Consider the following 17,363-nt stretch of genomic DNA (forward strand, 5'->3'; position numbering starts at 1 on the left):
AAATAACAATATTATAGACGAATATGATTTTTTATCATCAACTATTAGCTTGTGAGCTCGGTTTCAGTTGGGAGTTGCTTGGCCAACCAAAATGCATATCTAGATGTCCCAGAAACTGATTTTCTAGCATTTTTCAAGAGAATTGATCTACGAACCGAACCTCCTTAGATTTCCGAAAGCCCTTTCTATCAAAGATAGCCGAAGGGAGAGGATGGTAAACGTATTATGATACCCGCAGACCTTAGCTTGTACATGCCTTTCCCGTATTAGGGCAGCCTCATTCCATTCTTATCAGACTGCCCAGTCACGGTACCGATAAAGAGTTATGAAATTCCCTGCATCTGCCCTCAATCTAAACGATGTTGAATGAACTTTCCAAAAGCACACACACAACACAATAAAGGATTGGTTTGATACATATAATTTAACATCTACTCATTTACCAATAAGTGCATTTGCTTGGGGAGAAGGAAATATAAGCAAACGCTTCATCGGGAATTTGGGACGCCAATGAAGTACTGCCTGAACACTGACTAGATGTTGGAGGAGCCGTGTGCATGTTGAGAAATATGCGAGTCAAGTCTTCTCAACATGGATACGTGGGGCATGAGGCTGATGCTCGCGATGGTGATGACGATGACGATGAGTTGGTGGAACAGCTTCCCAACGGTAATCCGTCATGGCGGTTAGGGTTAGTCTAGGTTGGATTGGATCCATCTAATCACAAGAACCATCTAGCCAGCCATCCCGCCATCGCTCGTTTACCTTGCTGCAATCAAAGAGTGGCTTCCCGAGCTTGTCGTTCACCCGATTGTGGAACATGCACAGCCATGAAGACAGTTCCTTTTGGGAGTTTACATTGATGGGGTTCACAGTAAGGCTGAAAGAGAAACGCACGACTTAGAGTAGGAGGCAACACGTTATTTGAAGCGGACTTACTCAGTGCGGAAATCCTTGGCACAAAACTCGCACGGATAGAGGCGTGAGAGGACTTCAAAGAAGGATTTCATGTCACGCTTCTCGTTGTCAGTCGGATTATCAGAGTAAAATGCCGCCATCGTGTGAAGCAGGCCCCAGGTAGAGATGCCGAGGCTTACTTTGTCCAGCGGACAATCCTCACGTGGCAGCTCGGCCGCGTTTACTGTCAACTTTTCTGCCGATGCCGTGTGCTTGTCCTAAAAGATACTCGCCGGTTAACCTGGGTGCCAAGGGCAAATGATTTGGGCAGAGCCCAACGTTAGTTACCTTGGAGTTCTGCACATTTGAGATGATGCGTTGCTGCTTGGACCATGACTTAAAGTCGTTGCAGGTGCGACAATTGGAGTCCGGCTTCCCCTGTCTGTGCGAGGCAAAACCATGCTCGGGCTGCTGACGTCGGAATGAAGAAGGGTCCGTCTCGGACATTATTGAATGGGGATCTCGTAGAATACGCAAGATACTTCGCTGTAATTGTCGCACGTACCGCCGGGCTTCAAAAAGATCTTGCTTGGTATATTCGGCTTGTAAGTAGTGGCGCTCACGTTGAATATATAATGAAGTCGTCAGCAGCCCTGAAATCTTGAAACTTCGCTGAACTATTGTGAAAGTCATAAAAATCAGTCGCATGGTTGCCACCTTTTTTCAAAATGGCACATTTTGTCGAGACAGTTTTGTTTATGCTGCAAAAATAATTTATTTATGCGATTTGCAGCAATGACAAAGCGTGTGGTGTGGATTGCTTGGTACGTGTTCTAGTCTCTTATCATTTTTGTTGTTAACGAAATTTTGATTCTGGTAGGGTAGCCCCAAACTACAGCTGTGATCGATTGCAACAGCTGCAAATCGATAGACACTGGGCGCGCAAATTGGATCATTTGAAGTGGGCAAGGCGCGAAGCGCACAGCTACAACATAATGCCCAAAATCAGTACTCACTTGCAGAGTCGAGCTGCGCTGATGAGTTGCGGTCCACAGGCAGTACCAGAATCGGGCGTAAACCTGTGATATTTCGATAACTGCAAATTTCCAACATAGACAATAATATAATTTTAGAAATGTGTCTACCAGAGCCGTGTGACATAAATTGAAAAAACTTGTGTGTGTTATTAATCAAAAGGCACACTTTCAGTTTATTATTATTAATACGATACAATTTAAAAATTCATTTAGTAACAACTACGGCATTGTAAAGACAAGTTAACAACAACTGGCCGGGGAGGGGAAGAGCGGTTGGGTGGTTAGCTCTGAGCAGCTGACAATGGTTAGACAATACACATAAATAATTACTCGTGTAAACATTTAAAAAAAAATTATAATAAAATGTATGTAAATGTAGAGTAAAAGTGGTGGTGTGGGGTAAATGACTTAGGCTTAGGCGAAGTCCCTGAACATGGTGAACAGACTGTAGAGGACGCGCAATGTGGACTTTAGGTCCATGTTGACAATGTCCTCTGGACGGGCCTTCGGCTTGGGCAGGCCCACGTCCTGCATCAGGTCAAAGGCGAACGCTACATTGTTGACCATTTGGTCTGGATCCTGGGGCGTTAAATGGAACTCGTGCAGCGGCACAAAAAATCCACCCAGCAGGCCCATCAGCAGGCAGAGATAGACGCCATCACGAAAGTCCGTGTTCAAGTCGGTTATCTCAAAGTTAAGCTTCGCCAGGTGCTTGTTGACGAACGTAATCAGGGACTTCTTCACCACCGCCAGCTTGTCCGGCGCACAGTCGATCAGGGTGTCGAAGGCATCCTTCTCACACCGCATGCCCAGATCATCGTACTCGGATGTGATTTGCTCCTGGAATTTCTGAGCATTCAGCACGCCCGCATTCTTCTCAGCAATCACCACGGTAACAAACACGTTCTCCGGCAGGCGTACTGGCGCTCGGAAGTGACGCACTAGGGCGACCAACAAATGTAGAATGGCCACAATGTTTTTCGAGTGCACGCTGGCCACTGACCATTTGGGTATTTTCTGATGAAAGCCGAGTGTCTGTGGAAGGGAGAGCAATTAATGACCTCTTTAAACTGCTGCAGGATGCAGAATGGAAAGCTACACACATGGTTAACGGCCTTCAGGACTATGTTGAGCTTCTCGTGCTGGCCCTGCTCTGACTGTGTGACTTCGGGTACGTCCAGCTTCTTGCCCGTCAGCTTTTCCCAGAGTTTGTGCAGCACCTGGCCATCGTACATGTCCTCTTCCAGCTGCTGGACTATTATGCGCTGCTCGGCCAGCTCATCGTTAATCCAGTCCACCAGAATTCTCTGCAGTTTCACCACCTCTGGATCGTTGATCGACTGGGGATCGATGACAGCGCGCTGCTCGTGCTCGCCTGCAGGGGCAAGGATCCAATAGAACAATTAGGACGGACTCGTATAGGACCTCTATTTAGCAGATTTACTTACGCAGAGCATAGTCCTCGGGTGGTATGTCATATTGGTTGGGCGATCCCGGCGAGTCGATCGCGTATTTGCCCTCCTCTTGGATTTTCTTCACTACGTGGGCGAGAAGAGAATTAGGGGAACTATTAGGAAGGCAGGCAATGAATGATGACGACACAATGACCACCCTTTGATGAAGCAGTATGTGCCCCCCAATCTCAGACACACACACACAAGCACATAGAGATCACAATTTGTTTGTATGCGTCACAAATGACGCAATGTTCTCAATCGCTGGGACCCAGCACAGGCACAGTCACAGTCACAGGCACATCTGGTCCTATAAACGCTCCCTAGATGTTATGGAGGGCGTTTTCCGGGTACTTTTTGACTGCACTCTGTTAATTTGATGCGTAACAGAACATTTGATTGGGTCTACACAATCTTAGATGCTTTATGAAATATTTTAAGGTGTTCTTAGTAAAGTATTCTCTCACCTTCACGGGTGCCGCGTTTGCGTCCCAATGTGCTAAATTTGTCCCAGAAGCTGTCTTCCTTTTCGCCCTTTTTGATTGCCGTCGGCGTGTGCGGGGATTTTGGACGACTGAGAGTAGACATGGCGACAAACTAAACAAAACAAAAAACAAACGACTTCTAGGCAAGGCACTTTTATGTTATTGTTTCCAATAATTTCTCTCTGGGTTGCCACCTTTCCAGACACTTTCCAATGTCGCTGCCCAACACTGACGATAGTGCATAAATTGCATAAAGTGCATAAATTCTTTTGAATTTTATATTTTTACAGTGGTTACTTAGAACCTACTCTAAGTCTATGGGTCGAAAGATATATTTTATATAGAATTGGGCAGCTGACAGGCCCGGACCGCCACCAACTGCAGCAAGACGAATATCGGCGAGAAGACTTCGCTGTATTCCAGCGCCGTATTCCTGCCCGACAGCTTGAGACACAACAGATACTTGAAGATGGCAATCAGCACTAGGAAGTAAGTGCTCCACATGAAGCGATGCAGCGCCTTGCGCTTGTTGTCAGAGTCCAGATACATGCGGATGCCCACAATGACGCAGAAGTACGCATTGCAGATGTCGATAAAGAACAAAGGACTGAAGACGGTGAACCAGTCTTTCATCAGCTCTGGGAATACCTCATTCAAGGTGCCGGATATCTTAAAGGCTAACGTTATGGTAAACACCAGCAGGCCGCACAGGTTGACCAGGATCTCGAACTCAGTCAGGCCTAGCCAGCGTACTAGCTCCGATAGTTTGAACATCCTTACTTTTGCGACCTGGTCGTCTGCTTCTTGGCCTTAGCCTTCTGTGGTTGCTGCTGCTGGTGGGGCTTTGGCGGCTCGCGTTGGCTGACCTTTGGTAGAGCAGGCTGAGCCGGAAGCTGGGGCACATCAATATTAAATAGGTTGTTGCTGAAGATCTTGATGTGCAGTGCAGAGTTGTTCCGCTGCCGAAAAGTTATATCGTCCTCATCACAGAGCGGATGCAGTTCGTCCACCAACTGTATGGTGGAGGTGTTGATGGTGTAGCCCAAGGCACCCTCCGAGTTCTTGATAAGACGCAGGGCTAAGTTAAGGCCGCGAGTGATCGAGTATCCCATGCAATGCAAGAATATCTCCTTAACGCCCGAATTGAGCAGTTCCTGGCATCGCCTCTGCTGTGCCTGCAACCGTGTGAATTTAATAACTACTATTGACTGCCTATTATTTGTTAAACGCAATTCAATACACACCTTGAAGTCTGTTTTGCTGGTAATGTAGATGTTGCAGCGGTCGTTGTCAGCACGAGGCGGTAGCTTGCGAACCACTCTGTGATTGGCACTGTCGCTCTGGTTTCGCCTTGAGTGGCTGTTTCTATTGTTGGTTCTTGGCTTGGCCCCGAGCTCAGGCGCATTACTTTCCATCATCAGAGTAGCTTAACAATATCCCATTACATTTACTGTGTGGTGTGTTTTTACTTGGGTACGTAGACTCCAGACAGTCGAGTAGACACACTTTTTCCAAGATCTGGCAACCCGGCCCTAGTTGTCACTTTGACAGTTGTCGATTTTTCTACTGCCGTCGTTTTGCATCTCTATTCTATCGTCAGGGGTTCGTCGCCAGTTGAAAATTTTTCGTCTAACATTCGGAGCAACAAAGGTATGTTTTTCGACCCAGAAACGCAATACTAATTGCGTTTGCAAGCAAATTGTAAGCCTCGGTATTGATCCAACCGCATTGAAAGCAACCCAAAATACCCACGAGCAATCTTGTGGCGAACCGAACTCATACTGAACCGCACACATACACACACGAACTTACGCATTAACATCTCTCCGTTGTTGAGGCTTTGGCAGCAGGAAAAAAGTGCAAATTACATAACTCGTTTATTTGTATATACAAAAAGTAGTTTGAGGTACAAAATTCTACATCATCTGCATAAGTAAGTTACTAAGTAAGCGAGCCATCTATGTTTTACATTGAGTTACATAAGTCTTAAGAGTGGCGACCGAATGAAAAAAAAGAAAAGAATCGAATCGAATCTAATCGATTCGAAAATACCACCCAATCGCAAGTCGATGTGCCCCCCGAAAGCCTAAGTATATTCCTAACCACAAAATGTAGAAAAAAAGACAAACCTCCTTGCACAACGTTTTGGTTCAAGTAACGTTTTGTATTCATGCGTTCAAGTCATTTTTCCATGCAGGCCGAATATCCGATACGATTTCAGAGTATCACAATCCATGAGTTCAGAGTAAAACAAGCACAAATACACACAAGCAAGGCAGCCAGCCAGCAGCAAGCAGGCAGGCAAACCATCAAACGACTCAGAACTACGGATATTACAGCCTGGATAATAGTACAGCTGACAGGAGCGAAAGCGGAGTGACATCGCTCCAGCGGAGACGTCATCTGATCTGAACTGGTCCGGTCCGGCAATCATCTCCTAGTGGACAAACGCAAACAAGTAAATTTTACCATTTCTCATTTTAATCAAGTCAATCAAAAAGAAAAAGAAAAATAACAAGAAATCAACAATCGAAGACTCGCTCTCGAGTCTGCTAAATCCAAGTATCCAAATTGCATAAGAATCCCCATATGCGGGTATATCTTGTGAGGTGGTCACCAGTCAGTATATTCTTGTTGCCTCACCTGGCGGGGGGCTGGCAGCTTCAGCTCCAGCTCCAGCCAGGTCGGAGGAAACCAGAAACTGCTTGCCGACCCACAATGAACGATTAGCTCGATTTTGAACAACAACTTACAGATATACAGAAAAGAAAACAGTTACAAATACAGATATTGTGTATGCATAGGTATTCCGTAAAAGCGAAAACTGCAACTGCTTGATTTAACGCGGCACAGTTTCGAATTGCAGATAAACCCGACATGTCGGCGGCTCGCTTACCCTACTATCAGCAGGATCATCCGTTGGACCAGCAGCGGCGCGGTGGACGCGGCCAGCGGGGCTATTCCGACCGCAACGCCTCCGGCTCTCATAGACGGGAGCGTAGCCGCTCCATAGAACGGCGTCGTTACAGTCGCAGCCGCTCTCGCTCCCGCAGTCGTTCCGTAGAGCGTTCGGGCCAACGGCGACGACGTGACGAGCGGAACGACGAGCGGCGTCAACAGCAGCCAACGCGCTACCACCGCGAAAGGGACTCCAGGGAGCGTTCACGGGAGCGAGACCGTGACCGTGACCGTGACCGCGACCGCGATCGCGATTACTCCAGACGCTCCGGCCATTATCGTCGTTCAGACTCGCCTGTATCCGGCGGCGGAGGCGGTGGCGGCTGCCCCAGCTCCAGTTCCAGTCAGCGACGCTATCGCCAATCATCTGGAGGCGGATCGGATCCGAATGCCGCACAGAATCCACACAATGAGGCCCAGCCAGCAAACAGATCCAATGCCATGTCCGCCGTGGGCGCCTATTACAACCTTGACACGGAGGAGCCATTCGACAAGGAGCGCATTCATCGCGAAATGGAGGAGAAACTGCGTGAAGCCCTCGCCAGAGAGGGAAAAGTTTATCCGCCACGTAAGCCTGAGCCGCCGTCGCATCCTGTCTTTGCCAATGATGGCTCGTTCTTGGAGCTGTTCAAGAAAATGCAGCAGGAGAAAAGTCAGCAGCTGCAGCTAGGCCAGGACTATCAATTGGAGAATAGTGCGCTCGCATCTGGCAGCACGGACCTACAAACACCGACAGAGGCTCATCCAGGCATACCTTGCCTGCCCGCCATTGCAGTGGGAGCTGCAAACAGTGCGACAGCACCCTATATTGCTGCTGCGGCAGCCGGAAAATCTGCTCCTCCGCCACCCATGGTGGGACGTCGGCGCGGCGGCAAGGTTCTGAAAACCGGGATGGTTGCCAAATTGAAGACACAAAATGAGCAGGATGTGGATCCGAAGGACTTCTGGTCGCTATATTTAGCCGAGGTCAACAAATATAAGAGCAATGCATGCGATACCGACAATGGCAAGCGCCCATTGGTCAAGTAGGGCATGGAAAAATGAACTTGAACGCATAAGAGGCTCCCTATGGAGACTACCTTCAGGAGCGATCCTCCCGTTTGGTTTGCTTTATGCCCCGCCACACACCAGTCACCAGACACACTCGACACAGTCCGATCTGGGCATCACGCGCCCTCAAGCTCACATTAAAATTACATATGTACATTATGCAAATGATGGTAGATCCGATCCGCAGAGAATTGTAGTTTTCTGAACAAGAAATTTTTGTGAATTGTAAATTACGAGAAATTGTTGGCTTTTTTTTTTTATATAAATTATAGTGCATATGCATTGTATGTAACTTTTTCACACGTCTAGGGACGAAGCCGTAGCCGCTGCCTCATTATAAGAATACTAATGAATGATTAATCGTAGAATAGCTCCTAAGGCCGTAGCATAGTGGACTTATACGTATTGTATATGTATCTCTTTCTATATTATATACATGCAAACATATACATATATATATATATATATTCGTACATATATTAGCATATTATTAGTGCATAGTATAGCGCACATTCAGCATCGACAAAAACATGAGGAACTAACCTATATGATTCTTTATAATCTATCTCTTTCTCTCCGTCTCCGTTCATGCACCAAAAACTCGACTCTGAATCGAACCCTGATCCTTATTTCATTATCCACTATTCACTATTCATTATCCATTGTATCATTATATTTTATGTTATTATAACGATCCACATCTCAACCGACTATCAACCGCTATATGTTATCTATCTCTCTATATCTTTCCCTCTCTATGTCCCCGTTTACCTTGGTTTACAATTTGCTTGGTTTTTTTTTTGCTTTCTGTTCTGTGGTTTTTTTTTCCTTTTTTATTTTTTTTTTCTCAACTAAAGTCTATATGCAATTTTTCATGTCTAAAAACAAAAATAGCGACAAGTCACAAGACAGCAGCAACATGTCGTCCTATAAGCTGGAGACCGCCCCGTTTGATCCACGTTTCCCCAACCAGAACGTGACACGTTACTGCTACCAGTCGTACATCGACTTCCATCGTTGCCAGAAGAAGCGCGGCGAGGACTTTGCACCCTGCAACTATTTCCAGAAGGTCTACAAGACGATGTGCCCCAATGCCTGGGTGGAGAAGTGGGACGATCAGCGCGAGAGCGGCACATTCCCTGGCCGCATCTAAGCCGCGGTCCTCGCCCCACAATCCCAGAAAGCAGAAGCAGAGGATAAACACCAACCAACCCTACACGCAAAACAGACACAGAACAGTGCACACGACACGAACAAACAACCCAACCAGAGCAGAGGGTCGCCTCCAACATCCCAGGACATAGCAATTGCAAAAATAATGTCACACCAAACTGTTTATGATTTTATTTCCCGGCGGTGAAAAGCATTGACAAAATACAAATACACAATTGTTCAATTCTGTGAATACCGATTCGATTGTTTATTGTTTTCTTTTTCGCTGTTGTTGAGCGCACACCCACAGACCTACAGAGCGCTACAGACGTGGGCAACGCAATTGTTAACACTGTTAATGTGTAATTAACCAATAAAAAAAACATTCGAAACGATGGATTAAGCAAGTGGCGCAGCATTGTTAAATGATCTATCGTCTTGAGACCGTTGTGTGTTTCTAGCAGAGCTAGCTAGATATATGGTAAGTAGAACCCATGGACCCAGCGCCCCTATGGCAGGATCTTTAGAACAACGTGGTCAGATAGTAGACTACGTTGTAGATAATGGAGATTCGGATCTGTTTCCATTGCGACACCTAAAACGGCGAATTACTTTTTGTAAATCCCGCTGTAAAAATACTTATTATTATTAAAATATTTATTACTACGGATTGCTAGGGTAACCCGCAAGCCTCTAATGCACTTCTTGGCCTCTGTGCCTACAAATCACTGGTCGAACGATGTCTCACTTGACATCATAAGCCCTGAGATCTGTACAGAACATATTCAAATTTAACTCGTTAGTTCAATGCACAATACTTACCACGTTTTTGAAGGCTCTCTCCTCCTCCTCCTCTCCAATTCGTCGATTGTCCTGAAGGGTTCATAAGGAATCGCTTCATTCAAGCGTAGAGCCCCCATTTCCGTTATTTTGTAAGGTACATTTTGGTATTCAATTGATTTAGAAGAATTATAAATAATTATTAAATATTCATTTGGCCAATACTCTCAATGGAAATTAAATGGGTCTCGGAGGATTCGAGGGATTCCACTAACTACAAGCAAACACTTCGTAAAAGCGGCAGATTCTTTCTAGAGCATCCTTTATAGGAATTCCCATGGAGGCATCTCCAAAAGAGCAATATTAAGAGCGGCAAGAGTAGATAACCATTGGGAAACCTCTTCGTGTTCAGTCCCGTTGGCATTCCAGTCAAAGCCTCCGAGATTATTACATTATTAATGAAGTATGGTTATATGAAAATAAGATCGACCCTTTTTTAAAAATACCATTGAAAGCCAAGTGTGGCTTTTTACTAAAAATAGCAGGCCATGAGATCGCTTGACTTTTGTCTGTTTTCTAGACTCTGGATTTTATACCGAAAATATTCAGTAAACCACTGCCAGTAGTGGAGAAAACATTAACTTTTGTTCGGGAAATAATTTTGAATAAAAAAGAAACAAAATTAAAGTAAAAAAAAAAAATATAAAAAAAAAATATAAATTGCGCGCAAACTAAAAAAAATTCTGAATTGAATTCTAATACAAATTAATCTACAATTAGTTAACTAATTTAATAATTGTTTGATTGAGTTAAATAACTAACTAAATTGTATTTCGTTTAGTTTAAGGGTCACATTTGTTGCTGCGGTTACATTTGATTAATCGATTCACATTGCACACAATACACAATTCTAATGTTATTTGAGCCGTTTGTAAGTTAAACATCAACTGTTTTCATTGAACGTGCAGCCGGGCCCGCCATTAGCAAGAAAATATTCAAAAATGAGCCTCAAAAATAAGATGTTTAATTTCTACTGCCGCCACAGGCCCTCAAAGAGCCACATGGCTATTGCCACCGCCTTGTAAGTGAAGAGTAGAACTCAAAGAAATACAAAGGATTGTATATATTTTGCAACATTTTTGAATATTTGCCTATAGTATTCCTTCGGCTGGATATTTCGGACTGGCTAGCCTGTTGGCTTTGGTTTACTACACCGATTGGAAGGCAATTGCCGGTTATATTCCACTCTACAACACGAAATTCCCTAAACCAGAGGGGAAAGATGCAAAGTAAAAAGGAATATTCCACATTTACTTATACACAAAAAAGTAAGTGCAAAACACACCGTTTTCATAAGAAATATTTACATAAATTATTGCATTTCAGCTGTCATGGACGACCGTTTTAGTTCGTGACTAGAAACAAATCACAATTGCTCAAGTTTGTTGCCAACTTCCAATCGAATTAACTTGAATACAGTTAGTGCCAGCACAAGAACCAGCCACAAAACACAAAGACACACACAAAACCGAAGAGCAAAATGTTTTGTTGCCATCTAAAACGCATCTCCAACGGCATCTCCTCCACAGCAAGGATCTAGCAATTGCAACGATAATTTCACACACCAAAATGTTTTTTGTATCATCGACACACACACAAGTTCACAAATGTTCAATTCTACTCAATACCTATTCAAATGTTTATTTTTACACACAAAACTGAAGAGCAAACAGTTTTGTTGCCATCTCCAAAGGCATCTCCAACGGCATAACCTCATCAGCAGGGATCTAGCAATTGCAACGATAATTTCACACACTAAAATGTTTTATGACGCACACACACACACAAGTTCACAAATGTTCAATTCTACTCAATACCTATTCAAATGTTTACTTTTACCTTAAATAAGCCAATAAAAAAAACATTGGAAATGATGCCATTGTGATTTCGTTTGATTTTATTCCGAGGAGCAAATGATCGATCTGATACCATTGCGTTTATAGAATTCAGGGTTTCAGGGACTGCCTCTAAATGGGGTCACTCAGACAAAGTGTGTGCCAACGAAAGTACCAGTAAAACAACTAAGACGCAACTTCATTTATATTTGATCAAATATACAGCCTCCTGTGTTCGAAACTTTGTCGAAAAATTCGTCGCAGAGCACTCACGGAAATTCACATTTTTATATCAATATACCATATAGTCTGCAATTATTATTCCGCGTATTCACTTTTCTTTTATCTTAAAAATTTTGGTGGCCACAGATTTTTGCCCTTTGTTAGGCGTTAAAGGGCAGGACGAAGTTTTGAAATTGGAAACACTCGTGACAGTGTGATTTGTTAGTCGAGTCGTTATAGCCATGTCTGTCTTCCCGTCCGTCTTGTTTGACGCCTTGTTCCAGCTTTTGGGTCGCTTTTGGAAAAGTCTACTGATCATCCAAAATGATCTGTCCGGCGACAGGGTAGTGGCATCCACGACAGACAGACCACCTGTTCCTTGCGCCCATGAAAGAGGAGCTGAAAATAGAGCCGAAAATGTTCCAGTATTTATGCTCAGGATTATTCCAACATTCGTTGTTTATAAATAAGCCTCTCGGGGATTTTACGCAGATTATATTTTGTAAATTTTCAAGCAAATAAGAAGCATATCCATTCAGTTTGGCCTGCATGATTTATTTATTGTAATTCGTTTTCTTTTTGAATATTATAAAGTGTTTGGGAGTACAGGACGCCATTCCAAGCTTTGATTTCACTTCGTCAGATTTACTAGATAGTTTGAGAGATTTTAAGATCATGAAGAATGGAAATCGAATGAAATTATTCTCTACAAAAGTGTCCATCTTAAGGTAAACTTATGTCTAGTACTCGGAATCGGATTCAGATTCGGATTCGGATTCGGATTGGCGATTTCAAAGTGAAATCGAAAACCAGAATAGCCCTGAACATTATGGAGTGCTCGATGGCCCTTTGCATTAGCCTCCGAATTATTATTTTGTGTGTTTCTTAGCGTATAAATACAATATATTCAATTCTTTGAAGATTTCCTTTCCACTACTTTAGTATGCAGCTGCTAGTACTCTTATACACTACATGAAAATTAATGTACGAACCCCTGTCTGACAAGAGTTCTCTTAAATGCTGAGCCACAAAAGCGACTTCTGTGTGTTCAATACCCCAGTGTATCCGCCAGTATCATCCGATCGATCAGACAGTGCTGTTGCTGTTAAACATTAAAACCAGGAGACTTCAGAAATGTAATAGTAACGTAGGAGCCGGGAACAATGCTGGATGATTAAAGTCGTAGGTACAATATCAAGGAGTAAGTTGTAACAAATCAACAAATTGCGGACGGCAGCAATTCCTAGAAACTAAAATCTGATCAACACAACGGGAAACAAATGATTGGCGTTCTTTGAGCCGACTCGATATAGAAGTACATATCTGCCTGGCAATGTCTGATGTCTTCGAAGGCTTTCTGTGTTGTATTTTCATTATATATCACTAAATTTCATATACTTCAACTTGCGCTGATTGCCTGAATCTATTGGAATTGTTTTTAATTTGTACCGCAGTTTGAAAGGATCTTAGATCATAATAATATAATATTCATCTTATGGCTAGTGCTAAGACGGCTGAACGAGCGGTTCGTTACTGGGTTCAGTAACTGGGTTCTCAACGGGGAAGCAACCTCGTTTGTCCCCCTTCATACAATGTACGATAATATCTGTACGAGTACTCGTATATCGACACATCGAGTGTAATCAGTTAAATGTCTTAACCTTGGCTTATTCAATTGCTAAAGCTACATGCATATACATATATACGTATCTAACTCTATGTGGATATATGTTCAGCTGTACTGGTTTAAAATCCAAATTCAGCTGCCTAGACAGGTCAGTGTACTCGTATATAGTGTATTGGTAGTACAAGGACATGTGCTTAAGCCTAGTACATCTTTCCCTTCACTTCACTGTTTGTTTTTATTGTACTTAATAGGTATTTTATTATATTTATAAATTGTATTTGGTTTGGTTTTTGGTTGTGCCTGGCTTCACTTTTTTTTAAGTATACTTCAGTTGGGGATATATTCCCAATATATTCCTGCTATCTCTATAAGGAGTTTTAAACGTGTTCTTAGGACTATTTGATAGTTAAAATGGAACGAAATGCCACTGAAACGATTCACGAAATCGCCTCAATCTTGATATAAATATTTCCAACTGTCCAAATCGTAACTTGGTTTATCGTATCGTATAAATATAACACAGATATTAACTGATTAGTAAATTGCGATATTTGAAGAAGGAGAAGCGTAACTAGTATTTTTAGTTAAGTTAGTTTTAGTTCCAGGAATACGATATACCTATGACTCATCGAGAATCACTCATCACTCGCGGAAGTCAACTTATTGTAGTCATTAAACTTTACCGAATTACATGCCATTTATACTCGAATGTTCTGTTGTAACATTTGATTAAGTGGGGAGAACAAATGCCTTTTTTTTGCTCATCACCATCACCACGCACCATCCGGATGCGTATGGATTTTGGCGATCAGATGTCTTAAATGCTAGCTGTGCACGAATAAGTAGAGTAAGTTTAGGTTATGGGTTATCCCTTTGAATGCAATGCAATCCCATCTCTGTTCTGATCTGTGTATGTCAGTGTTTTCCACTCAAAGTTCCTTAAGATCCAAACACTAGATCCATGAATATTCCATGTGCATTCATGGATATTTAGTGCTACAACATAAGCCTCTCTCACAACTCCATCTCGGCTTGTGCTCTGCTTCCATTGTGCCTCCGTTCTTGTCCGTTCCGTGTAAGGCATTTTGCGCCCAATTTATAGCTTCAACATGTAACCGTACTTCTGTGTCCTACTCTCCAACTCTCCAGCTGCATAGCTAGAGCAAATTCCTTCCTCGCTCGCTCGATTCGATCTATCCCCCGACCCGTGTCCGTGTCCAAGCCTTTCCAGAGTACCACAGCCCGTAGTCCCCCCCTACGGGTATAGTTACATGTAGCTATTGCTTGTTTGTTATCCAATGTCACGGACAATTTCGATCTTGTCGCACAGCTCCGAGTCCGGATCGTGGATGGTGGTAAAGTGGGTGCGGTCACTTCTGAATGTGTTCCGCTCGTTCGAGCTGGTCTTGATCGACCTCTCCGAGGGCGTCTCTGTGCCACTTAGTTGGATACGCTTCTGCAGGGCCGACACAAAGTTCTGCCAATTAGAGCCATGAACAAATTAGATATTCTTTTAGGCAGTGTTAGTGGTGCTATCACCCTCACCTGTGATATGATGTCGCCACGTGCCGTTCGCACCTGGTACAGGTAGCGGAACTTGCGCTGTCTGGCCTCCTCGCGGGTCTCGCGAGTGCGCGACTGTGAGCGCCTTACGGGTGCATGGGCGTGGCCAGGTCCGGCCTGCTGCTGGCTGTGCGGCAAGTGCGTAGCATGGGGATGGTTGGGATGGTTATGGTGCCGCATGTAGACACGCTTGCGATGGTCCACCCGCCAGGCGGTTATGAAGCACTGCACCATGATGCTGAGCACAATGGTCACGGGCCAGGCGGCTATCAGGAGGCCCCCATAGCACGGAGGCGGTAACGGATGCGGCCTCATGTTGAGTATCTGCAACGCCGGCCACGATTAAGTTGGAGCTGTGCAAACAGGGGAATCTTACTTACCCAGTTGATCGTCTCCAGGCCGTGCATGAAGAAGTCGATGGCTCCAATGATCATGGCCGTGCCCACAATGCTGGAGGTGAGTATGGTCACGTATTTGACACAGCACAGGGTGAGAACCGAGCAGATTACGGCGCCACCCACCACGGCCACGTATATTTCACGGTACTAAACGGAACCGGACAAAGGAAAATGAGAAGGATGAGCGATGGTGGATAATTACGCGCTGCACTTACCCCAAATTCGTTGTCCGGCATTGTGGCCACACAAACGGCCATCGCGGCACCGGAGAGCAGGGCTCCGGCAAAAGCACTGATCAGCACCGAAGCGACCGGATATGTGGAACCGAGTACGGCGCCCAGCAGTCCGGCCACAATGGCCAAAGCCGAGTCCGCCGGCTTGCCCAGGAATGTGATCTGAAAGTCCTGCAGTATGAATATCCCATTGGCGCCCACCATTAGTCCGCTCAGGAAGCCCACGGCCCGAAGGCAGCGGTAGCCGAGCAGGGCGTACACGATGCCGAATACGGCGAAAATGGCCCATAGTATGGCGGCCAGGGTATCCGGTGCGGTTGGGGTGCATGTCTGGTTCTCCAAGATGCCCTAATTACAATGCAAAAGGGAGAGAGAAATAGAGAGAGGGAGAGCGGTAAAAAGCACTGGCCTGTTCTGTACGTTGCTGTAATTCGATCAAGGACACGTGACACACATCGCCAGTGTCGGCCCCACTTACATATGTATGTATGTACGCGTCTGACTCATGCATGCAAAAGGTATGCTAATATTAAGGTAATGCATTCAAAAAAGTGTACTCTTTTTTTCACGTAGGTATTGCCGGTTTAAGCTGTGTGCGTTTGTGTGAAATTAAGACAGCGGATCCGAGTTGTCTTACTTTATTATGACTGTTATACCCTGTGCATGTATGCATGTACATACATATGTATTTATGTATTTATGTTTATGCGGACCACATTACCGCTTATGCAAAATGACTGTCAACACTGGAATACAAACAAAGCATAACGGTAACGCTCTCGTTACTCATCGCGATATCTCGTGAGGCATAAACGCAGCCTCTTGTTTTGCATAGCCAACACTTGTACTCTTTACAGTTAACACTTTGCATATTGCGCGACTTAACCTATAAAAAAATACCCAACGCATGCTTACGTACATACCTTTATCAGAAATGGCCAGTCCAGGGGACTGCCCATGGCATCATCATTGCCATAGTCGTGGCCATCGTAGACCACATCCGCCCCCACCCTCATTCCGGCGGCAAATGCGTTTTGGTTGGTTTGTTTTTTTTTTTTAAGAAATGCAAAACTGCTTGGACGCTGGACGTCGAGTACGGTAGCTGTGTAGAGTCCAGGCCAGCTATTTGTTGTTCACTCTGCCACGCATTCCAGCACTGAACCGTACATTGTACCACCACGCATCAGCCTCGCATCCCTCTCTCCTGCCACAACACTCCGCTTTGTGTGTCAAGCCTCTGCAACAAGCCTCAAAATAGGGCGGAGCACTCTCTTACCGTCCTCGCATCTCGAATCTCAATCGAATGACGACATCTTTGTTGCTTTCAACTTTTAACTGTTTGTCCGTGGCGACAGATCAACGGTTTGTTTTACCACTAAATTTTAAAATAGAAATGTTGCAATTTCATTATTTTGTGTACACATATTTGGAGCGGAGACGACGGCTGGTGGCTGGTGGTGCTGCGGTATGGACTTGTGCTGCTACAATCGGGGCCAAGACGAACGCGCTTGTGGTACAACAAAACACACTCCTGCGGCAACGGGGCGCATCAACAGAACAGCGACGCGAAACAGGGACGGATAGAGCGCGGCTAATGCGGGAGCACAGTCGG

The 17,363-nt window shown here is 44.6% G+C and overlaps 8 protein-coding genes and 1 long non-coding RNA gene across 11 annotated transcripts; 4 read left to right on the plus strand and 5 right to left on the minus strand.

Moving 5' to 3' along the window:
* Positions 1-405: 405 nt before the first annotated feature.
* On the minus strand, positions 406-2,021 carry LOC108162462 (FAD-linked sulfhydryl oxidase ALR). Its single transcript, XM_017297243.2, has 4 exons — positions 1,914-2,021; positions 1,246-1,658; positions 940-1,175; positions 406-880 (listed from the first exon to the last, which is right to left on the minus strand). Exons 2-4 carry the CDS (start codon positions 1,603-1,605, stop codon positions 718-720), a joined length of 759 nt encoding a protein of 252 aa, XP_017152732.1. The 5' UTR covers positions 1,606-1,658; positions 1,914-2,021; the 3' UTR covers positions 406-717.
* Positions 1,629-2,287, plus strand: LOC117186036. The gene is made up of 2 exons (XR_004471208.1): positions 1,629-1,721; positions 1,778-2,287. It is a non-coding gene; the product is annotated as an uncharacterized LOC117186036 (long non-coding RNA).
* Positions 2,079-4,069, minus strand: LOC108162099 (beta-parvin). Its single transcript, XM_017296700.2, has 4 exons — positions 3,856-4,069; positions 3,383-3,472; positions 3,038-3,309; positions 2,079-2,969 (listed from the first exon to the last, which is right to left on the minus strand). The coding sequence occupies exons 1-4, from the start codon at positions 3,974-3,976 to the stop codon at positions 2,349-2,351; spliced, it is 1,104 nt and encodes a 367-aa protein (XP_017152189.1). The 5' UTR covers positions 3,977-4,069; the 3' UTR covers positions 2,079-2,348.
* A 68-nt stretch (positions 4,070-4,137) lies between these two features.
* LOC108162862 (transmembrane protein 203) lies at positions 4,138-4,670 on the minus strand. Its single transcript, XM_017297851.2, has one exon. It carries the CDS (start codon positions 4,645-4,647, stop codon positions 4,210-4,212), a length of 438 nt encoding a protein of 145 aa, XP_017153340.1. The 5' UTR covers positions 4,648-4,670; the 3' UTR covers positions 4,138-4,209.
* LOC108162707 (ribonuclease P protein subunit p20) lies at positions 4,625-5,388 on the minus strand. Its single transcript, XM_017297608.2, has 2 exons — positions 5,118-5,388; positions 4,625-5,048 (listed from the first exon to the last, which is right to left on the minus strand). Exons 1-2 carry the CDS (start codon positions 5,289-5,291, stop codon positions 4,650-4,652), a joined length of 573 nt encoding a protein of 190 aa, XP_017153097.1. The 5' UTR covers positions 5,292-5,388; the 3' UTR covers positions 4,625-4,649.
* A 45-nt stretch (positions 5,389-5,433) lies between these two features.
* LOC108162943 (cytochrome c oxidase subunit 6B1) lies at positions 5,434-9,292 on the plus strand. Its single transcript, XM_017297971.1, has 2 exons — positions 5,434-5,523; positions 8,776-9,292. The coding sequence occupies exon 2, from the start codon at positions 8,801-8,803 to the stop codon at positions 9,032-9,034; it is 234 nt and encodes a 77-aa protein (XP_017153460.1). The 5' UTR covers positions 5,434-5,523; positions 8,776-8,800; the 3' UTR covers positions 9,035-9,292.
* On the plus strand, positions 5,437-8,336 carry LOC108161933 (TRAF3-interacting protein 1). 3 transcript variants are annotated; one of them, XM_017296408.2, is made up of 3 exons: positions 5,437-5,523; positions 6,071-6,331; positions 6,727-8,336. In XM_017296408.2, the coding sequence occupies exon 3, from the start codon at positions 6,751-6,753 to the stop codon at positions 7,858-7,860; it is 1,110 nt and encodes a 369-aa protein (XP_017151897.1). In that variant the 5' UTR covers positions 5,437-5,523; positions 6,071-6,331; positions 6,727-6,750; the 3' UTR covers positions 7,861-8,336. The 3 variants fall into 3 exon arrangements, with proteins under 3 accessions (XP_017151897.1, XP_017152065.1, XP_017151980.1); XM_017296576.2 differs by having other exon boundaries at positions 6,740-8,336; XM_017296491.2 differs by lacking the exon at positions 5,437-5,523 and adding an exon at positions 5,530-5,806.
* A 1,230-nt stretch (positions 9,293-10,522) lies between the features above and the next one.
* On the plus strand, positions 10,523-11,747 carry LOC108163019 (cytochrome b-c1 complex subunit 10). The gene is made up of 3 exons (XM_017298095.2): positions 10,523-10,894; positions 10,971-11,141; positions 11,200-11,747. The coding sequence occupies exons 1-2, from the start codon at positions 10,815-10,817 to the stop codon at positions 11,104-11,106; spliced, it is 216 nt and encodes a 71-aa protein (XP_017153584.1). The 5' UTR covers positions 10,523-10,814; the 3' UTR covers positions 11,107-11,141; positions 11,200-11,747.
* Positions 11,748-12,464: 717 nt separating this feature from the next.
* Positions 12,465-17,347, minus strand: LOC108161860 (transmembrane protein 198). The gene is made up of 5 exons (XM_017296278.2): positions 16,675-17,347; positions 15,734-16,099; positions 15,501-15,665; positions 15,103-15,444; positions 12,465-15,034 (listed from the first exon to the last, which is right to left on the minus strand). The coding sequence occupies exons 1-5, from the start codon at positions 16,765-16,767 to the stop codon at positions 14,849-14,851; spliced, it is 1,152 nt and encodes a 383-aa protein (XP_017151767.1). The 5' UTR covers positions 16,768-17,347; the 3' UTR covers positions 12,465-14,848.
* Positions 17,348-17,363: the final 16 nt, after the last annotated feature.

Source organism: Drosophila miranda, chromosome XL, assembly GCF_003369915.1.
Source record: "Drosophila miranda strain MSH22 chromosome XL, D.miranda_PacBio2.1, whole genome shotgun sequence".
Taxonomy (NCBI): domain Eukaryota; kingdom Metazoa; phylum Arthropoda; class Insecta; order Diptera; family Drosophilidae; genus Drosophila; species Drosophila miranda.